Here is a 20,487-nt window from a genome sequence, read left to right as displayed (position 1 = left end):
GTAAGGGGATGGGAGGGGGAGGAGGAGCCTGCAAAAGAGATTGAGAATGAATTTATGAAGTACTTACTATGTGCAAAGCACTGTTCTCAGCGCTGGGGAGGTTACAATGTGGTCAAGTTGTCCCACAGGGGGCTCACAGTCAATCTCCATTTTCCAAATGAGGTAACTGAGGCACAGAGAAATTGAGTGACTTACCCAAAGTGACACAGCTGACAATTGGCGGAGCTGAGATTTGAACCCATGACCTCTGACTCCAAAGCCCGGGCTCTTTCCACTGAGCCACGCTGCTTCTCTAAACATGGTACCAATCTGAGGTTGGGCTAACGGAAAATCCCCAAATCTTCAACTATATGGGATACTTGAAAATTTCAGTTGAAATGAAGGATTTTTTCAGATGCTACCACTTCTTAGCATCTTAAATAAAGGTCTCTAACATAAAATTTGTGGAAAAGTCACATATGCATGCCTTGTATCACAGGGTCTGGAAATTTTTGGACACATTGGATAAATGGTATTTATTTAGCACTTACTATGTGCAGAGCGCTGTACTAAATGCTTGGGATAGTACCGTAGTGTCACCTTGAATTTATACATAACAATGATAATAATAATAATAATAATAATAATAATAATAATAATAATAATAATAATAATTGTGGTATTTGTTAAGTGCTTACTCTGTGTGAGGCACAGTTCTAAGTGCTGGGGTGGACACGAGGAAATCAGTTTGGACACAGTCCCTGTCCAACACTGGGCTCACAGTCTTAATCCTCATTTTACAGATGAGGCAAATGAGGCCCAGAAAAGTGAAGTGACTTGTGCAAAGTCACACAGCAGACAAGTGGCAGATCCGGGATTAGAACCCACAACCTTCTGACTCCTAGGCCAATGCTCTAGCCATTACACCATGCTGCTTAGATAAATACAAAGAGACAGGGACATGCTAAAAGGGACGTGACCCCGCTAATGCCTAATGGCCTACAGCTATGTCACCAGGTTTAGGAGAGGTGAGATCACTCTCAATGTCCAGAAAAGGTACTGGACCCCACGTCAGGAGCCTGTGGAGAGCAGAAGGCTGAGAAAATCATCTCCAACTCGAAGGACTTGGTGCTCTGGAGATATAATTTCTTCTGGGCGTTCAAACAACCAACTAACCAACCAACTAACAAACCAATCAATCAATGAGAGACTCTGAGTGCCATTTCTATGTAGAGCAGTGCATTGAGTGCTTGGGAGAGCACTATTGAGTTAAAAGAAACAATCCCTCCCCTCAAGGAGCTTCCAGTCTATGGTATGCCAAGCACTTTACTACGCGCTTGGGAGAGGACAACAGTAGACATGGTCCTGGCCCTCAAGGAGCTTCCAGTCTGGACAGGCAGGCAGACATTCCAGGTAGGAGGAGGAAGAGAAAGGTAAAAGGGATATGTGGAAAAGGAAATGCTGAGATAGTGGCGGGAATGGTGAGGGGTGTGAGTCAATTGGTACAGAAGCCCTGTGGGAGCTGTGAGGATGGAAGTGGAAATGGGAGGTGGGAGGATGTGCCATGTCAGGGGCTGTGGGACTGGAGGTCTGGAGATGGAAGCCAGCTCCTTCTGGGCAGGGAATATGTCTGTTCATTGTTATGTGATAGTCTCCCAAGTGCTTAGTACATTACTGTACACACAGTAAGCACTCAATAAATAAAGTTGAATGAAAGAGGGTGGTGGGGAAGCTGGGGGTACTGGGAGGATGTGACCTGGTGGGGATTGAGGGCCTGGAAGTCTGGAGACAGGGGATGAATGAAGGGAGCAAGTCAGGGAGACCTAGAAGGGAGTGGGAGAAGAGGAGAGGAGGGTTTAGCCGGGGAAGGTTTCTTGGAGGAGGTGGGCCTTCAATAAGGCTTTGAAGTGAGGGGAGCAATTATCTGCCTGATACGAGGAGGAAGGGCATTCCAGGCCAGAGGTAGGATGTGGGCGAAAGGTCGGCGGCGAGAGAGACAAGATCGAGATTTGAAGGTGAGAAGGTTAGCATTAGAGGAACGAAGTGTGTGGATGGGGTTGTAGTAGGAGAGTAGCGAGGTGAGGTAGGAGGGGGCAAAGTGATCTAGTACTTTAGAGCCAATGGTGAGGAGTTTTTGTTGGATGTGGAGGTGGATGGGCAACCACTGGCATTTCTTGAGTGGGGAAACATGTCCTGAGCGATTCTGTAGAAAAATGATTGTGGCAGTGGAGTGCAGTATGAACTGGAGTGGGGAGAGACAGTGAGCAGGGAGATCAGCGGGGAGGCTGATGCAGTAATCCAGGAGGAATAGGATGAATAATTACATTTAACTTGATAGCATTTTGGATGGAGAGGAAAGGGCAGATTTTAGCGATGTTGTGAAAGTGGGACCAACAGGATTTAATGATGGGTTGAATATGTGGGTTGAATGAGAGAGAGGAGTCAATGATAATGCCACGGTTATGGGCTTGTGAGACAGGAAGGATGGTGGTGCCATCTACATGATGGGAAAGTCACGGGGAGGACAGGGCTTGGGAGGGAAGATAAGGAGCTCTGTTTTGTACATGTTAAGTTTGAGGTGTTGGGAGGACAACCAGGCAGAGATGTCTTGAAGGCAGGAGGAAATGTGAATCTGCAGAGAGGGAGAGAGAATAGGGCTGGAGATGTCCATTTGGGTGCCATCTTTGTAGAGGTGGTAGTTGAAGCCATCGGAGCAAATGAGTTCTCCAAGGGAGTGGGTGTAGTTGGAGAATAGAAAGGGACCCAGAACTGAACCTTGAGGGAACCCTACAGTTAGGGGGTGGGAGGCAGAGGAGAAGCCCATGAAAGAGACTGAGGATGGGCAGCCAGAGAGATAAGAAGAGAACCAGGATAGGACAGTGTCAGTGAAGCCGATGTTGGTTGTTTCCAGGAGAAAGGGGTGGTCGACAGTATCGAAGCTAGCTGAGAGGTCGAGGAGGATTAGGATGGAGTAGAGATGGGAGGATGGAGAACAGTAGAGCTTGAGAACTTGCATCTCCCAAAGCCTTGTCAAAAAGAGAAAATTGATTATATCCCCTAAATTTTTAAACCATTGTCCCAAGGTAGAATGGTGCTATTTTTCCATCAAGTTTCAGTCCAACTATCTCTATATTATGGGAGTAATGGGTTATAATCTAGTCCCCCTTTGGAAGGTGAGCTCTTTGTGGACAGGGAACATGCCTACCAACTCTGTTGTATTGTACTCCCCCAAGTGCTTAGCATAATGTTCTGCACAGAGTAAGAGCTCAGTAAATACCACTGATTTAGAAAAATGCTAAATACCACTGATTAGATAAATGCCTGGTAAATACACATAGACATGCAAGATGATAACAACAATAATCATAATTGTGGTATTTGTTAAGCACTTACTATGTGCCAGGCACTCTACTAAGTGCTGGGGTGGATACAGGCAAATCAAGTTGGATACAGTCCCTGTTCCATGTGGAGCTTACAGTTTCAATCCCCAGTTTACAGATGAGGTGACTGAGGCCCAGAGAAGTGAAGTGACTTGCCCAAGGTCACACAGCAGACAAGTGGTGGGGCCGGGATTAGAACCCATGACCTTCTTACTCCCAGGCCCTTGGTCTCTCCACTATGTTATACCGCTTCTTACTATACCATGCTTAAATGCTGATAGGAGCATTTAAAATTATATATACAGATAAAGGTATTTGCTCCTGTCCACAAATGGAAACTGTGTCAAATACCAAAATATCGCCAAAATTTTCCGCAAATGAGTACTCTCCATTTTTATATCTTGGTAAATTCTGGTATTCTTTTTATCAAACTATATTCACTTGAAAAAACTTGGAGGGACTTGCTTGTATGACGTCAATGCATTTTACAATTTCTCCCAGGAGCTTCCTGTTTTCTGATTCATTCTGCTTCTGTGTCAGTCCTGCCGCACGCTGCAGAGTTGGTGATGAGAAAGACGAGATGGAGGTACAGTGAGTAGGTTGGCGCAAGAGCGGTGAAGTGTGTGGGCTGGGTTGAAGTGGGAAAGCAGTAAAGTGAGCTAGGAAAGGGAGGGCTGATTGAGAGCTTTAAAGCCAATGGTAAGGAGTTTCTCTTTGATGCAGCAGGGGATGGGCAACCATTGGATTTTTTTTAATGGTATTTGTTACACGCTTAGGTAGGAACTTAGGTCAGACACAGTCCCTGTCCCTCATGGGGCTCACAAGTAGGAGGGAGAATGGGTATTACAGTCGAGGGAACTGAGACACAGAGAAGTGAAGTGACTTGACCAAGGTCATACAGCAAAATATTGGCATATCTGGGATTAGAACCCAGGTCCTCTGATGCCCAGGCCCTGGCTTTTTCCAGTAGGCCATGTGGCTTTTTCAGGATATATCATCAGTGGCTTTTCCTGAGCACTTACTGCATGCAGGACACTTTACCAAGCCCTTGGGAAAGTACAGTACAACAGAGTTGCTAGACACATTTCCTGCCCACAACAAATTTATCATAATCTAGAAGACCTATGGAATGAATTTTTTAGAAAAATCATACAGGCAGCAGAGTGAAGTATAGACCCCAGACTGAGCCCCCTTTTTCCTCTCCTCCTCCCCATCACCCCCACCTATGCCCTACCTCCTTCCCCTCCACACAGCACTTGTATATATTTGTACATATTCATTATTCTATGTATTTTACTTGTACATATTTACTACTCTATTAATGCTGTGCACATAGCTATAATCCTATTTATTCTGATGGTTTTGACACCTGTCTACACGTTTTGTCTTGTTGTCTGTGTCCCCCTTCTAGACTGTGAGCCCGTCGTTGGGTAGAGACTGTCTCTATATGTTGCCAACTGGTACTTCCGAAGCGCTTAGTACAGTGCTCTGCACACAGTAAGCGCTCAATAAATATGATCGAATGAATGAATGACTAGAATGAGGAGAACCAGGAGGCAGGGAGGCCCATGAGGAGGCTGATGCAATAGTCGATGTGGATATGACAAATGATTGGACCAGGGTGATAGCTTGTTGTGGACAGGGACTGTAATGAGAAGCAGTGTGGCTAACGAGAAGCAGCGTGGTTCAGTGGAAAGAGCGCAGATTTGGGAGCCAGAGGTCATGGGTTCTAATCCCTGCTCTGCCACTTGTCAGCTGTGTGACTTTGGGCAAGTCACTTAACTTCTCTGGGCCTCAGTTACCTCATCTGTAAAATGAGGATTAAAACTGTGAGCCCCACTTGGCACAACCTGATCACCTTGTATCTCCCCCAGGGCTTATAACAGTGCTTCACACATAGTAAGCGCTTAACAAATGCCATCACTACTACTACTCTCTGTTGCTGTACTGTACTTTCCCAAGCACTTGGTACAGTGCTCTGCATGCAATGAGTGCTCAATAAATACTATTGAATGAATGAATAGCAGTTTGGACAGAGAGAACAACATTCCAGAGATGTTGGGAAGGAAGAACTGAAAGGATTTGGTGTCTGAATGGATGCACGGGTTGATTGGAGAGATAAAACATTCTAGACTGTGAGCCCGCTGTTTCTAGACTGTGAGCCCGCTGTTGGGTAGGGACTGTCTCTATGTGTTGTCGACTTGTACTTCCCAAGCGCTTAGTACAGTGCTCTGCACACAGTAAGCGCTCAATAAATATGATCGATTGATTGATAAAACATAGGTCCACAGTGTCGAAGGCAGCTGAGTGGCCAGGGAGGATTAGGTTGGAGTAGAGGTGGTTGAATTGGTCCAGAAAGAGGTCATCGGTGACCTTAGAGAGTGCGGTTTCTGTGGAGTGACAGGGGCAGTAGCCAGATTGGAGGGAGTAGAGGAGAGAATTGGAGGAGAGGAAGTGGAGGCGGCAGGTGTAAACAACTCACTCCAGGTGTTTGGAGAAGAAATGACAGGAGGGAGATGGGGTGATAACTGGAGGAGCCATGGCATCAAGGGATGGGATTTCAGGATAAGGGAAACATGGGATTTTAGGATAAGAGATACGTGGGCACGTTTGAAAGCAGTGAGGAAGAAGCCACTGGAAAGTGACTGGTTGAAGATGATGATCAGGGAGGAAAGAAGGGAGGTGTATATTTACCAGGCATTTATCTAATCAGTGGTACTAATTGACCTCTTACTCTGTGCAGAGCATTATACTAAGCACTGGGCTCCTGCTGCTCCCGGTAGGATCCCTCTCCTCCAGGCGTCGTCGTGAGGGCCGGGGCTCCCTCACCCTCCCTCCCTCCCTCCCTCTGTCCATCGGTCCGTCCTTCTGTCCCCGAGCAGCCTGCTATGGGGTGCCCATGCCCCTTGGCCGGGCTCCTGGCCGTCCCCCACCCGGACATCTGCATCCCCACCCGCCCGAGGACACCGAGGCCCCTGGGCTGCCCCCCACCAGCATCACTACACTCACCCCTCGAAGCCACCTCCACTCTGTCCAAGTAGCCAACTGGGATCGTGGGACATTGTGTCCTCCTGCTTGATCGTGAGACATTGTGTCCCCCTGCCTCCATCCCCCCCAACCTCATAAGCGACTTTCTTTGAGGAGCCCTCCACCCCCACCCCATTCCCCCGCTCCCCTCCCCGGGGAAAAAGGCCTTTGTTATCACCGAGTTACTTTAACTCAACCCCATCATCATCATCATCAATCGTATTAATTGAGCGCTTACTGTGTGCGGAGCACTGTACTAAGCGCTTGGGAAGTACCATTTGCACCTAGTCAGCCCACCCATGCTACTTGGCTGTTTATTCCTCATCCCAGGCGTCTCCTCTCCAATAATAATAATAATAATAATAATAATAATAATAATAGCATTTATTAAGTGCTTGCTATGTGCAAAGCACTGTTCTAAGCTCTGGGGAGGTTACAAGGTGATCAGGTTGTCCCACGGGGGTTCACAGTCTCAATTCCAATTTTATAAATGAGGTAACTGAGGCACAGAGAAGTTAAGTGACTTGCCCAAAGTCACACAGCTGACAGTTGGCAGAGCGGGGATTTGAACCCATGACTTCTGACTCCAAAGCCCGTGCTTTCTCCACTGAGCCACGCTGCTTTCCATGACCCCACTTAACAGTTCTGCCCTACTCCAGAACTGCCATCCATGGGACTCCATCCTCCATTTGACTAATGTTTTTATCTAAGATCAGGTCAGAGAAAGATCTCTAGCTCTGTTTAGGTGGAATATAGATTGTGAGCCCAATAATAATAATAATAATAATAATAACATTTATTAAGCGCTATGTGCAAAGCACTGTTCTAAGCACTGGGGAGGATACAAAGTGATTCATTCATGCATTCAGACATATTTATTGAGCACTTACTGTGTGCAGAGCACTGTACTAAGCGCTTGGGAAGTACAAGTTGGCAACATATAGAGATGGTCCCTACCCAACAAGGGACTCACAGTCTAGAAAAGGGGGACAGACAACAAAACAAAACGTGCAGAAAGGTGACAAAACATGAAGACAGGGCACCTTCCGGGCTGAACCTGACTCCCCTCCTCACGTCCGCCCCCAGACTCACCTCATCGACCTGTGGAAGGTGCCCATCGAGGGCATTCATTCAGGTTGTCCCACAGGGGGCTCACAGTCTTAATCCCCATTTTGCAGATGAGGTAACTGAGGCACAGAGGAATTAAGTGACTTGCCCAAAGTCACACAGCTGACAGTTGGTGGAGCCAGAATTTGAACCCACAACCTCTGACTCCAAAGCCCGGGCTCTTTCCACTGAGCCACGATGCTTCTCATGTGGGACAAGTCTCAAGGCTGTCCATCACCTCGCCCCCTCCTACCTCACTTCCCTTCATTCCTTCTCCAGCCCAGCCAGCACCCTCCGCTCCTCTGCCGCTAATCTCCTCACAAGGCCTCGTTCTCGCCTGTCCCGCCGTCGACCCCCAGCCCACATCCTCCCCCGGGCCTGGAATGCCCTCCCTCTGCCCATCCGCCAAGCTAGCCCTCTTCCTCCCTTCAAAGCCCTACTGAGAGCACACCTCCTCCAGGAGGCCTTCCCACACTGAGCCCCCTCCTTCCTCTCCCCCTCTCCATCCCCCCAGCCCTACCTCCTTTCCCTCCCCACGGCACTTGTATATATGTTTGTACAGATTTATTACTCTATTTATTTTACTTGTACATATTTACTATTCTATTTATTTTATTTTGTTAATATGTGTTGTTTTGTTGTCTGTCTCCCCCTTCTAGACTGTGAGCCCACTTTGGGTATGGACCATCTCTATATGTTACCAACTTGTACTTCCCAAGCACTTAGTACAGTGCTCTGCACACAGTAAGTGCTCAATAAATACGATTGAATGAATGAATGAATGAATCAATCAATCAATCGTATTTATTATCATCATCATCATCATCAATCGTATTTATTGAGCGCTTACTATGTGCAGAGCACTGTACTAAGTGCTTGGGAAGTACAAATTGGCAACATATAGAGACAGTCCCTACCCAACAGTGGGCTCACAGTCTAAAAGGGGGAGACAGAGAACAAAACCAAACATACTAACAAAATAAAATAAATAGAATAGATATATACAAGCAAAATAAATAAATAAATAGAGTAATAAATATGTACAAACATATATACATATATACAGGTGCTGTGGGGAATGAATGAATCCTCCACTACCTCTGAGACATTTCTGCCAAGAGCCCCTGGACTTTCCTTGCCATTAGCCTTTTTAATTTGATTTGACTGACCCATGGACAATTCATCCTTCCGCTGCAGGCATCATCTGCCTATTTTATGGTTGCTTCTGCATGTTAATTGTTAACTCCCTCTATGATGTCATCATCTGCTTATTTTGTTATTGCTATCGCATGTTAACTGCTCTCTGTGATGTCATCATCTGTTTATTTTATCATTGCTATCGAATGTTAATTGTTAACTGCTCTGTGATGTCATCATCTGCTTGTTTTATTGCCATCAAATGTTAACTGTTAACGGCTCTCTGTGATGTCACCATCTGCTTATTATTGCTATCGCATGTTAATGGTTAACTGCTCTCTGTGATGTCATTGTCTGCTTATTTTATTGCTGCCCTCACATGTTAATTGTTAACTGCTCTCTGTGGTGTCATCATCTACTTATTTTCTTAGTGCTACTGCATTATTGCTACTGCAGCAGAGTCGCAATACTCTGCTACTCAGAGAAGCAGCGTGGCTCAGTGGAAAGAGCATGGGCTTTGGAGGCAGAGGTCATGGGCTCGTATCCCGGCTCCGCCACATGTCTGCTGTGTGACCTTGGGCAAGTCACTTAACTTCTCTGAGCCTCAGTTACCTCATCTGTAAAATGGGGATTAAGACTGTGAGCCCCACGTGGGACAACCTGTTCACTTTGTAACCCCCCCAGTGCTTAGAACAGTGCTTTGCACATAGTAAGCGCTTAACAAATGCCAACATTATTATTATTATTATTACTGCGTGTTAATTGTTAACTACTCACTGTGCTGTCATTTACCTCGCTGACCTCACCATGAACTATCAATTCCCCTGATCCCTTCTGCCCTTCCCAATCCTCCCCTTCCCTTCCCCTTCCCCTCTCCCACCCAGCTCTCTGCCCAATCTTGATGACCAAATGACTGCTCTCAACTCCACCCTCTCTACTCAACTCAGCTCACTCTCTCCCCTTTCCCTTCGCCGCTCTCGCACCACTAACCCACAGCCCTGGATCACTGCCACTGTCCGCCTCCTTCACTCTTATGCTCAAGTTGCCGAACGCTGCTGGCGAAAGTCTAACCACCAAGCCAACCTTGTTCACTTCAAGTTTATCCTTTCCTGCCTTAACTCTGACTACCCCTCTGCCAAGCAAAACTATCTTTCCTCCCTTATTGACACCCATGCCCATCATCTCCGTCAGCCATTCCGTACATTTAACACCCTTCCCAGGCAGGTCGTGTACAAAGACCAAATGGGGCATGACGACTCCGGAGAAGCGGAGGGGGTTGAGAGATCGGAGGCCTCTGTCGAGGAACGGGACGATTCTCTCTCCTTGGTAAGGAGCCAACCACAAGTTCCAAGCTCTCCACTGTCAAATCACGGTCATGGGTCAAAGCCCTCCGCAATTGACGTGGTTTTTGGAGCGATGTTAGGAAGGTCAGTCCCTTGTCCCCCTTCAGCGTGGCTTGATGGAAAGAGCCCGGGCTTGGGAGTCAGAGGTCGTGGATTCTAATCCCGGCTCCACCACTTGTCAGCTGTGTGACTTTGGGCAGGTCACTTAACTTCTCCGGGCCTCAGTTACCTCATCTGTAAAATGGGGATGAAGACTGTGAGCCCCACATGGGACAACCTGATTACCTTGTACGTATCCCAGTGCTTAGAACAGTTTTGGCACGTAGTAAGCGCTTAACAAATGCCATCATTATTCCCCCCTGCCCAGGGTCCCCCTCCCTCGCCCACTCGACGTCCTCGGGCACGGGGCAGGTGGGGCCGCTGACTGGGAAAACACGGAGCTCGGCTTGGCTCCTGAAGCAGTGAAAACAGCTTGTCCGATCGGATCGATGATTGCATTTTCATAACCTCTGGTTCGGGCAGGTGAGGGCAGAGGGGCTGGGGACAGTGGATGGCAGGGCCCTGAGGGCCCCCGGGGTCCCTGGGGAGGGGGCGAGGGTGGGGGTTTGGGGCAGGGAGCCCGGGAGGAGTTCCCAGGAGGGGAGCCTGGAAGTGGTATAATAACAATAATAATAATAGTAATAATAATTCTGGTATTTGTTAAGTGCTTACTATGTGCCAGATACTGTACTAAGTGCTGGGGTGGATAATAATAATAATGATGGCATTTATTAAGCTCTTACTATGTGCAAAGCACTGTTTCAAGCACTGGGGGGATACGATGTGATCAGGTTGTCCCACGTGGGGCTCACAGTCTTAATCCCCATTTTATAGGTAAGGTAACTGAAGTTTAGAGGAGTTAAGTGACTTGCCTAAGGTCACACAGCAGACATGCGGCGGATCCGGGCTTTGAACCCATGACTTCTGACTCCCAAACCCGTGCTCTTTCCACTGAGCCACGCTTGGGTTGGATCCAGTCCCTGGCCCACATGGGGCTCACAGTCTCAGTCCCATTTTACAGATGAGGGAACTGAGGCCCAGAGAAGTGATGTGCTCAGGGTCACAGAGCAGGCAAGTGGAGGAGCCGGAATTAGAACCCATGACCCTTTGACTCCCAAGTCTGGGTTCTATCCACTTCTTATGCTGCTTACTATGCGGGAGGGTTGCCGGGCAGCGACTCCAGGAGGAGTAGGAAACGGCATGGTCTAGTGGATAGAGCACGGGCCTGGGAATCAGAAGAGCATGTGTTTTGAACCCCAGCTCTGCCACCTGCCTGCTGTGTAACCCTGGGGCCGATCACTTAACTTCTCTGTGCCTCAGTTTCCTCAACTGTAAAACGGAGGTTCAATACCTGTTTCCTCTCCTTCTTAGACTTGAGCCCCACCTGGGACAGGGACTGTGCCCAACTTGATAAATTGTGTCTACTCCAGCGTGTAATCCAGTGCTTGGCATACAGTAGGGGCTTAACGAATATCCCAATTATGATTACAATCCAATGAGAGAGACAGACAAAAATGATTTACAAATAGTGGGAGCAGGAGGAAGAACAATGATAATCCTTGAGAAGCAGCACGATGTAGTGGATAGAGCACTAGCCTAGGAGTCAGAAAGTCATGGGTTCTAATCCCGGCTCTGCTGTGTGACCTTGGGCAAGTCACTTCACTTCTCTTGGCCTCAGTTACCTCGTTTGTAAAATGGGGATTGAGACTGTGAGCCCTACCTGGGACAGGGACTGACCAACCCGATTTACTCGTATCCACCCCTGTGCTTAGTACAGTGCCTGGCACATAGTAAACACTTAACAGATACCATAATTATTATTGTTATTAATTAATGGATAGATCCTGCGCCTGGGACTCAGCCCGGCTCTGCCACTTGTCTGTTGTGTGACCTTGGACGAGTCATTTAACTTCTCTGGACCTCAGTTACCTCATCTGTAAAATGGGGATTAAGATTGAGTCCCATGTGGGACAAGGGCTATGTTCAATCTGATTAGCTTGTACTTACCCCAGCACTTAGTATAGTACTGGGCACATAGTAAGCACTTAGCAACCCCCCCACATAAAGGGATATTGGAGGAAGTAGTTTGGTTAGGATAAAATAGCACTTAACAATTACCATTAAAAAAATGCCCACATTCAGAGAGGTTAAGGGTGATAAAATATATAATGCCAAAGATGCTCTAGGGTTGACCTTGGAACAGCATGAGTGAGGGACAGAGGTAATAATAATTATGGTGTTTGTTAAGCGCTTACTATGTGCCAAGCACTGTTCAGGTGGGAGAGGCACTAGACTATAAAAGCTCCTTGAGGGCAGGGGTCATGTCTATCCAATTCTGTTGAATTGTGCTCTCCCAAGTGCTCAGTACAGTCCTCTGACACTGTAAATGCTCAACAGACACCACTGATTGATCGATCGATAGAGGCGAGAGCGAGGGACAGTTAGGCTGTGGATTTGGGAGGAAAGAAGAGTGCGATCTGGGGATGACTGGGTCAAGGGAGTAGATTGGTAAGGAGGGATAGCTTTGAAGCAGATGATGTGGAGGGAGACGGACAGTCGCTGGGTCTTTCTCCTCCTGGAAGTGAAGGGGAGTGGAGGAGACGCCCCTCCCTGGCCTGAGCGGAAGGTCGGATGGGTAGCTCGGTGGGGCCAGGTCCCTGGGCTTTGTGCTGTAGGCCTTCCATGAGAAGCAGCATGGCTCAGTGGAAAGAGCCCCGGCTTGGGAGTCAGAGGTCGTGGGTTCTAATCCCGGCTCCTCCACTTGTCAGCTGTGTAACTTTGGGTAAGTCGCTTAACTTCTCTGTGCCTCAGTCCCCTCATCTGTAAAATGGGGATGAAGACTGTGAGCCCCACGTGGGATAAACTGATTTCCCCGTATTCTTTCCCAGTGCTTAGAACAGTGCTTGGCACATAGTAAGTGCTTAACAATGACCACCATTATTATTATTCAAGCCTCTGTTTTCTGAGAACAAGGAAGAACAGCCGATCCCTTTGGGCAGGGGCCTGGCTCTGCCCATCTTATCGGGCTCCCATCTCAGAGTTTTCCAGTGGAAAGACAAGCACCCACCCACCCCCAGGTCGCCACACTTGGTGTGATTGGTTGCCTGAGGCCAGTGGGTCCCACCCCCCACCCCCACCCCCCCAAGGGCACCCTTCCTGGCCATGCCCGGGCCCTCCTCTGCCTATAAGTGTGGGCACAGGCCTCAGGGGCGCCAGGCTCCCCGGATCTCGACCGCCTCTGAACCTCCAGGATGTGGCGACTGCGGCTCCCTGTGACACCCCTGTGGGGGTCGGCTCTGCTCCTGGGGCTCTGCCTGCAACTGACGGCTCAGGGCCCTATCCAAGGGTAAGACCCCCGGGGCCCGCCACCGACTCCATGACGAGGGGGCCCGTCTGAGAGCTCAGCTCGGTGCCAGCCTCCGAGGGGCGAGGGGCCACCCCCTGCTTTCTCTTCCTCTCCAAGGGCCACCCAGGAGAAAGGAGGGGGCTGGGCTGGGCTCTATCCTCTTCTTCAGCTCCCCCCGCCCTCCCCTGCTCCCTGGCTCCTGAGTTCGGCCTGCTGAATTCCCCCCACAGCCTCTCTCCTGCTGATCCCACTTGGTCCCCCTACTCACAGTGCCTCTCACCTAGGTGAGGGAAGCAGAGGAGGCGAACAGGTCCTCCCACGTCAGGGGAGGGGAAACTGAGGCAGGGCCAGGGACTCAGCGAGGGCAGCAGTGCTGGGAAGGGGATCCAGGCATCGTCCCAGCCAGCTTCCTGGCCAGAGTAGTCTGGCCCCCGTCCGCTCCCCCCACCCCCTGCCAGGTACACACAGACTCTTGCTTTTCTAGTTTCCCTGGGAGATGAAGCAGTCCTTTGTTCTTAGGGAGGGGGCAGGGAGAGGAGCCCAGTGGGGAGACCAGTGGTGGTGGGGGAAGGCCCTTCTCTAAGAGGAAGGGGGTGAGTCACTGGAACTCAGGGTTCAAGGCACCTCCCAGCCTGGGTGAGGTGTGGGGATCGCCCACCTTGGGTTCCATTATCATCATCATCAATCGTATTTATTGAGCGCTTACTATGTGCAGAGCACTGTACTAAGCGCTTGGGAAGTACAAATTGGCAACATATAGAGACAGTCCCTACCCAACAGTGGGCTCACAGTCTAAGAGGGGGAGACAGAGAACAAAACCAAACATACTAACAAAATAAAATAAATAGAATAGATATGTACAAGTAAAATAAATAAATAAATAAATAAATAGAGTAAGAAATATGTACAAACATATATCCATATATACAGGTGCTGTGGGGAAGGGAAGGAGGTAAGATGGGGGGGATGGAGAGGAGGACGAGGGGGAGAGGAAGGAATGGGCTCAGTCCATTAGCCATGCCAGGCCCGGCCCAAGGGCCGGCCCGCTGCTGGGCCTTCCGGGACGGACCCATCACCCCTCTCCCCTGGGGACAGCGAGCCTCCGACAGACCAGTTCCACACATAAATTCTCCGGCTCGCTCCAGGGAGAAGACGCCTGGCAGTTGCTTCTTCAATGGTTCATAATAATAATAACAATAATAATTATAATAATAACGGTATTTGCTAAGTGCTTTGTTAAACTCTGTGGTAGGGACAAGCTAATCAGGTCAGACACAGTGCTTGTCCCATAAGGGACTCACAATCTAACTAGGAGGGAGAGCAGGTATTGAATTCCCATTTTACAGATGAGGGAACCGAGGCCCAGGGAAATAAGAGACTCGCCCAAGGTCACATAGCGGACTATTATTATTATTATAATAATAATGGCATTCGTTAAGCGCTCACTATGTGCAAAGCACTGTTCTAAGAGCTAGAGGGGATACAATGTGATCAAGTTGTCCCACGTGGGGCTCACAGTCTTAATCCCCATTTTTACAGATGAGGTAACTGAGGCTCAGAGAAGTTAAGTGACTTGCCCAAGGCCACACAGCAGACACGTGGTGGAGTCGGGATTCAAACCCATGACCTCTGACTCCAAAACCCATGCTGTTTCCACTGAGCCATGCTGCTTGTTTCTAAGCACCGAGGGGGATATAAGGAAATCAGGTTGTCCCACGTGGGGCTCAGTCCTAATAATAATAATGATGGTATTTGTTAAGCGCTTACTATGTGCAAAGCACCGTTCTAAGCACTGGGGGGGGGGGGGGGGATACAAGGTGATGAGGTTGTCCCACGTGGGACTCACAGTCAATCCCCATTGTACAGTTGAGGAAACTGAGGCACAGAGATGTTAAGTGATTTGCCCAAAGTCACACAACTGACAAGTGGAGGGGTCGGGATTAGAACCCATGACCTCTGACTCCCAAGCCCGGGCTCTTTCCACTGAGCCACGCTGCTGTTCGATGAACAGATCATCATCATCATCATCAATCGTATTTATTGAGCGCTTACTGTGTGCAGAGCACTGTACTAAGCGCTTGGGAAGTACAAGTTGGTAACATAGTGATGAATGAGCACAGCCATTAGGCACTACTGTGGGGTTGATTCAAAGCTTTGGGACCAGACACGGTCTCTGTCCCACATGGAGCCGATCACCTGTATTATACCTAGTTTATGTAAGAGGAAACTGAGACCCCCAGAGATGTTAAGTGACTCGGCCAGGGTCTCCCAGCAGGCCGATGGTAGGGTGGGGGTGAAAGCCCATGGCTTCGGTCTCTAAGGCTCGAGCTCTGTCCGCTAGACCCCCACCCCCCGCCCCGGGCCCCAGCCTACTCTGACAGACTGTCCGTCCTTCTTCCCGCTGCTGCCAGGAGGAAGCCCCTGAGCTTGGAAATGATTGTGCCCGAGTCGGTGACACAGGGCCAGGTGGTCTCGGTGAAAGTGCGCGTGACCGTGGACCTGAGCGAGTGCATGGCGGTGAGTTGAATCAGCCGGCAACCCGGAGGGTGGGGGGGCCACCGGAAGAACCCCCAGCTGGTCTCTGGGCCTGGGAGTCCTTCATTCATTCACTCAATCGTATTTATTGAGCGCTTACTGTGTGCAGAGCACTGTATTAAGCACTTGGGGTGTACAAGTTGGCAACATGTAGAGATGGTCCCTACCCAACAATGGGCACACAGTCTAGAAAGGGGAGACAGACAACAAAACAAAACATCTGGTCAGGTGTCAAGTCATCAGAATAAATAGAAGTAAAGCAAAATCAATCAATCAATCAATCAATCGTATTTATTGAGCGCTTACCGTGTGCAGAGCACTGTACTAAGCACTTGAGAAGTACAAGTTGGCAACATATAGAGACCGTCCCTACCCAACAGTGGGCTCACAGTCTAAAAGGGCGAGACATAGAACAAAACCAAACATACTAACAAAATAAAATGAATAGAATAGATATGTACAAGTAAAATAAATAAATAAATAAATAGAGTAATAAATATATACAAGCATATATACATATATCCAGATGCTGTGGGGAAGGGAAGGAGGTAAGATGGGGGGGATGGAGTGGGGACGAGGGGGAGAGGAAGGAAGGGGCTCAGTCTGGGAAGGCCTCCTGGAGGAGGTGAGCTCTCAGTAGGGCCTTGAAGGGAGGAAGAGAGCGAGCTTGGTGGATGTGGGGAGGGAGGACATTCCAGGCCCGGGGGATGACGTGGGCTGGGGGCCGACAGCGGGACAGGTGAGAACGAGGCACGGTGAGGAGATCAGCAGCAGAGGAGCAGAGGGTGTGGGCTGGGCTGGAGAAGGAGAGAAGGAAGGTGAGGTAGGAGGGGACAAGGTGATGGACAGCCTTGAAGCTGAGTGAGGAGTTTTTGCCTGATGCGTAGGTTGACTGGTAGCCACTGGAGATTTTTGAGGAGGGGAGTAACATGCCCAGAGCATTTCTACACAAAGATGAACCGGGCAGCAGCGTGAAGTATAGACTGAAGTGGGGAGAGACAGGAGGATGGGAGATCAGAGAGGAGGCTGATGCAGTAATCCAGTCTGGATAGGATGAGAGATTGAACCAGCAAGGTAGCAGTTTGGATGGAGAGGAAAGGGCGGATCTTGGCGATGTTATGGAGGTGAGACCAGAAGGTTTTGGTGATGGATTGGATGAGGGGTGAACGAGAGAGCAGAGTCGAAGATGACACCAAGGTTGTGGGCTTGTGAGACGGGAAGGATGGTAGTGCCGTCCACAGTGACGGGAAAGTCAGGGAAAGGGCAGGCATTGGGAGGGAAGATAAGGAGTTCAGTCTTGGACATATTGAGTCGACCCCTAAAGCCCAACCCAGGCTCCCTGCCCTCATGGGGCAGACCAACAGACGAGGGATTTACAGCTAGTGGAAGCAGGAAGAAGACGGGGGGTATGATAGGACCGAAGGGGAGTACATCACGGTGAAATCACTGACTCTAATTGAAGAGCAAAATAATAATACGGTATTTGTTGAGCATCTACTATTTGCCAATCACTGTTGTAAGGGCTGGAATAGGTAGATGATAGTAATAACAATAATGATGGTATTTGTTAAGAGATTACTATTTGCTAAGCACTGTTCTAAGCGCTGAGTTAGATATAGGGTAATCAGGTTGTCCCATGTGGGGCTCACAGTCTTAATCACATTTTACAGATGAGGACACTGAGGCGCAGAGAAGCTAAGTGACTTGTCCAAAGTCACCCAGCTGATAAGTGGCAGAGCCGGGATTAGGATCCACCACCTCTGACTCCCAAGCCCGGGCTCTTTCCACTGAGCCACACTGCTTCTCTAAGATGATCAGGTCAGACACAGTCCCTGTCTCTCGCTGGGCACTCAGTCAAACAGTGGTATTTACTGAGCACCAATTGTGTGCAGGGCACTGTACTAAGTGTTTGGGAGAGTTCAATACCACAGAATTGGTAGTCACTAAGAGTGACTTAAGCTTACCATCTAGAAGACTGTGAACTGTAGGAGGGAGAGCAGGAATTGAACCCCCCATTTCAATCAATCAATCAATCAATCGTACTTATTGAGCGCTTACTGTGTGCAGAGCACTGTACTAAGCGCTTGGGAAGTACAAGTTGGCAACATATAGAGACAGTCCCTACCCAACAGTGGGCTCACAGTCTAAAAGGGGGAGACAGAGAACAAAACCAAACATACTAACAAAATAAAATAAATAGAATAGATATGTGCAAGTAAAATAAATGGAGTAATAAATAAATAATAAATATAAATAAATTTCACAGGTGAGGAAACTGAGGCCCAGAGAAATGAAGTGACTTGCCCAAGGTGACGCAGCAGGCCGAGGCAGAGCTGGGTAGAGAAGCCAGGCACTCTGGCTCCTAGGCCCGGCCTCTTTCCACTAGGCCACACTGCCTGTAAGCTCAGAAGGCCTTAGATGAAGAAGACAAGGGTTGGAAATCAACTGGAGAATCCCGGCTGCCGGGGGCAGATTTGGGGAGGCTTCGAAGGCAGGGGAAGCTGGGGACCGGCCGGGCTGGCTGCAGGGGGTGATGCCAACCTGGGGGAGCCGTGGGAGATGGGGATGGGGAGGGTTCAAGGGGGCAGCGGCAACTTCAATCCAGGGAGAGAGAGAAAGAGAGAGAGAGAGAGAGAGAGAGAGAGAGAGAGAGAGAGAGAGAGAGAGAGAGAGAGAGAGAATAACGCTTACTATGTGCCAAGCACTGTTCTAATCACTAGGGTAGATACAAGTTCATCAGGTTGGACACACTCCCTGTCCGACATGGGGCTCATAGTCTCATTCCCCATTTTATTATTACTATTAATCAATCAATCAATCCATCAATCGTATTTATTGAGCACTTACTGTGTGCAGAGCACTGTACTAAGCGCTTGGGAAGTACAAGCTGGCAACATATAGAGACAGTCCCTACCCAACAGTGGGCTCACAGTCTAGAAGGGGGAGACAGAGAACAAAACCAAACATACTAACATAATAAAATAAATATAATAGATAGGTACAAGTAAAATAAATACATAGAGTACTAAATATGTACAAACATATATACATATATACAGGTGCTGTGGGGAAGAGAAGGAGGTAAGATGCGGGGGATGGAGAGGGGGACGAGGGGGAGAGAAAGGAAGGGGCTCAGTCTGGGAAGGCCTCCTGGAGGAGATGAGTTCTCAGTAGGGCCTTGAAGGGAGGCCAATAACAATTATTACCAATAAAAATTGGTAATAATAGTAATACCAATAATATTACCAATAATTACCAATATTACCAATTACCAATTATTACCAATATTATCAATATTAATACTTATTACCAATAATAACAGTGGTATTTGTTAAACGCTTACTATGTGCCAGGCACTGTTAAGCACTGGGGTAGATACAAGATAGTTGGGTTGGACACAGTCCCTGATCCACATGGGGCTCACAGTCTCAATCCTCATTTAATTATTAATAATAACAATAATAATAATAATGGTATTTGTTAAACGCTTACTATGTGCCAGGCACTGTTGTAAGCGCTGGGGTAGATACATGATACTCAGGTTGGAGGCAGTCCCTGTCCCACATGGGGCTCACAGTCTTAACCCCATTTTCCAGATGAGGGAACTGAGGCCCAGAGAAGTGAAGTGACTTGCCTTAGGTCACACAGCAGACAAGTGGCAGAGGCGGAATTAGAACCCATGACCTCTGACTCCCAAGCCCGGGCTCTATCCGCTGGTCCACGCTGCTTCTCTGATCCCCCTCCGGCTCCCGAGGAGGAGCCTGGAGCCCCCTCCACGGCCTGAGCCTCAGTTTCCCGGATGGCGGAGAGGAAGGCGGAGAGGAAGGTGGTGGGGATGGCGGTGGGAAGAGAAGCCGGAGGTGGTTTCCCTGCCGCCCGCAGGTCCGCGTCCAGCTGCGGAATTACACGATGGTGGACTTCCCCCACGGGAACTTCAAGTACACGGCCTGCCTGTGCGGGGGAGACGTGCGCACCTACTTCTGGGATGTCAGCGCCAACCGTGAGGGCCACCGGGGCCTGGGGCGGATCATGGGAGGGGAGGGGGATGGGGACAGGGACAGGTGGGGGCAGGGGCGGGAGCCGGCCCCTGGGCTGACCCGGCCGGTGTGGGTCGGGTCTCCGGCAGGCCGCATGGAGCTGGTGGCCTTGGCCCAGGCGGTCTGGGAGACGGACATCTGCACGGAGGATCTGGCCGTGGTGCCCGTCACCAATGACTACGACATCAAGTCGAAGATGGTGGAGGTCCTGGCTTGAGCCGGGACCCTCTGCTCCCCCTGCCCGCCCCCAACCCACCTCCACTCCACAGCTCAGAGACACGGGAGGGCTCCCCGTCGGCCTGGCCCATAAAACATCTGGCAAAATCGTCTCATGTGTCGTGTGTGTGTGTGTGTGTGTGTGTCTGTGGGCATTGTGTGCGTACACACGTGTGTGTCCCCGACCTGCACTGCTCTGCCTGGGCACCCCGGGGGTCCTTGGGGGTATGTGTGTGTGTTAGATCCCACTGCCACGGAGTCTGCCGCTGCTCTAGTGTCAATCAATCGCATTTATTGAGCGCTTACTGTGTGCAGAGCACTGTACTAAGCGCTTGGAAAGT

The 20,487-nt window shown here is 49.3% G+C and overlaps 1 protein-coding gene and 1 pseudogene across 1 annotated transcript; both read left to right on the top strand.

Annotated features, from left to right (window-relative positions):
• The window catches only part of LOC119944200, a 39,544-nt pseudogene extending 29,106 nt beyond the window's left edge, over positions 1–10,438 (top strand).
• Positions 10,439–13,263: 2,825 nt separating this feature from the next.
• On the top strand, positions 13,264–20,244 carry LOC119939204 (prolactin-inducible protein homolog). Its single transcript, XM_038759057.1, has 4 exons — positions 13,264–13,358; positions 15,770–15,875; positions 19,776–19,893; positions 20,020–20,244. The coding sequence occupies exons 1-4, from the start codon at positions 13,264–13,266 to the stop codon at positions 20,145–20,147; spliced, it is 447 nt and encodes a 148-aa protein (XP_038614985.1). The 3' UTR covers positions 20,148–20,244.
• The last annotated feature ends 243 nt before the right edge of the window (positions 20,245–20,487 follow it).

Source organism: Tachyglossus aculeatus, chromosome 2 (genome assembly GCF_015852505.1).
Source record: "Tachyglossus aculeatus isolate mTacAcu1 chromosome 2, mTacAcu1.pri, whole genome shotgun sequence".
NCBI lineage: Eukaryota > Metazoa > Chordata > Mammalia > Monotremata > Tachyglossidae > Tachyglossus > Tachyglossus aculeatus.
Note: the sequence above shows the minus strand (reverse complement) of the source record. Positions and strands in the feature narration are given on the sequence as shown.

Coding starts and splice junctions, on each gene's coding strand:
- LOC119939204 (XM_038759057.1), top strand. CDS start 13,264: ATGTGGCGACTGCGGCTCCCTGTGACACCCCTGTGGGGGTCGGCTCTG. Junction 13,359..15,769: donor GCTCAGGGCCCTATCCAAGG/GTAAGACCCCCG, acceptor CGCTGCTGCCAG/GAGGAAGCCCCTGAGCTTGG. Junction 15,876..19,775: donor ACCTGAGCGAGTGCATGGCG/GTGAGTTGAATC, acceptor TGCCGCCCGCAG/GTCCGCGTCCAGCTGCGGAA.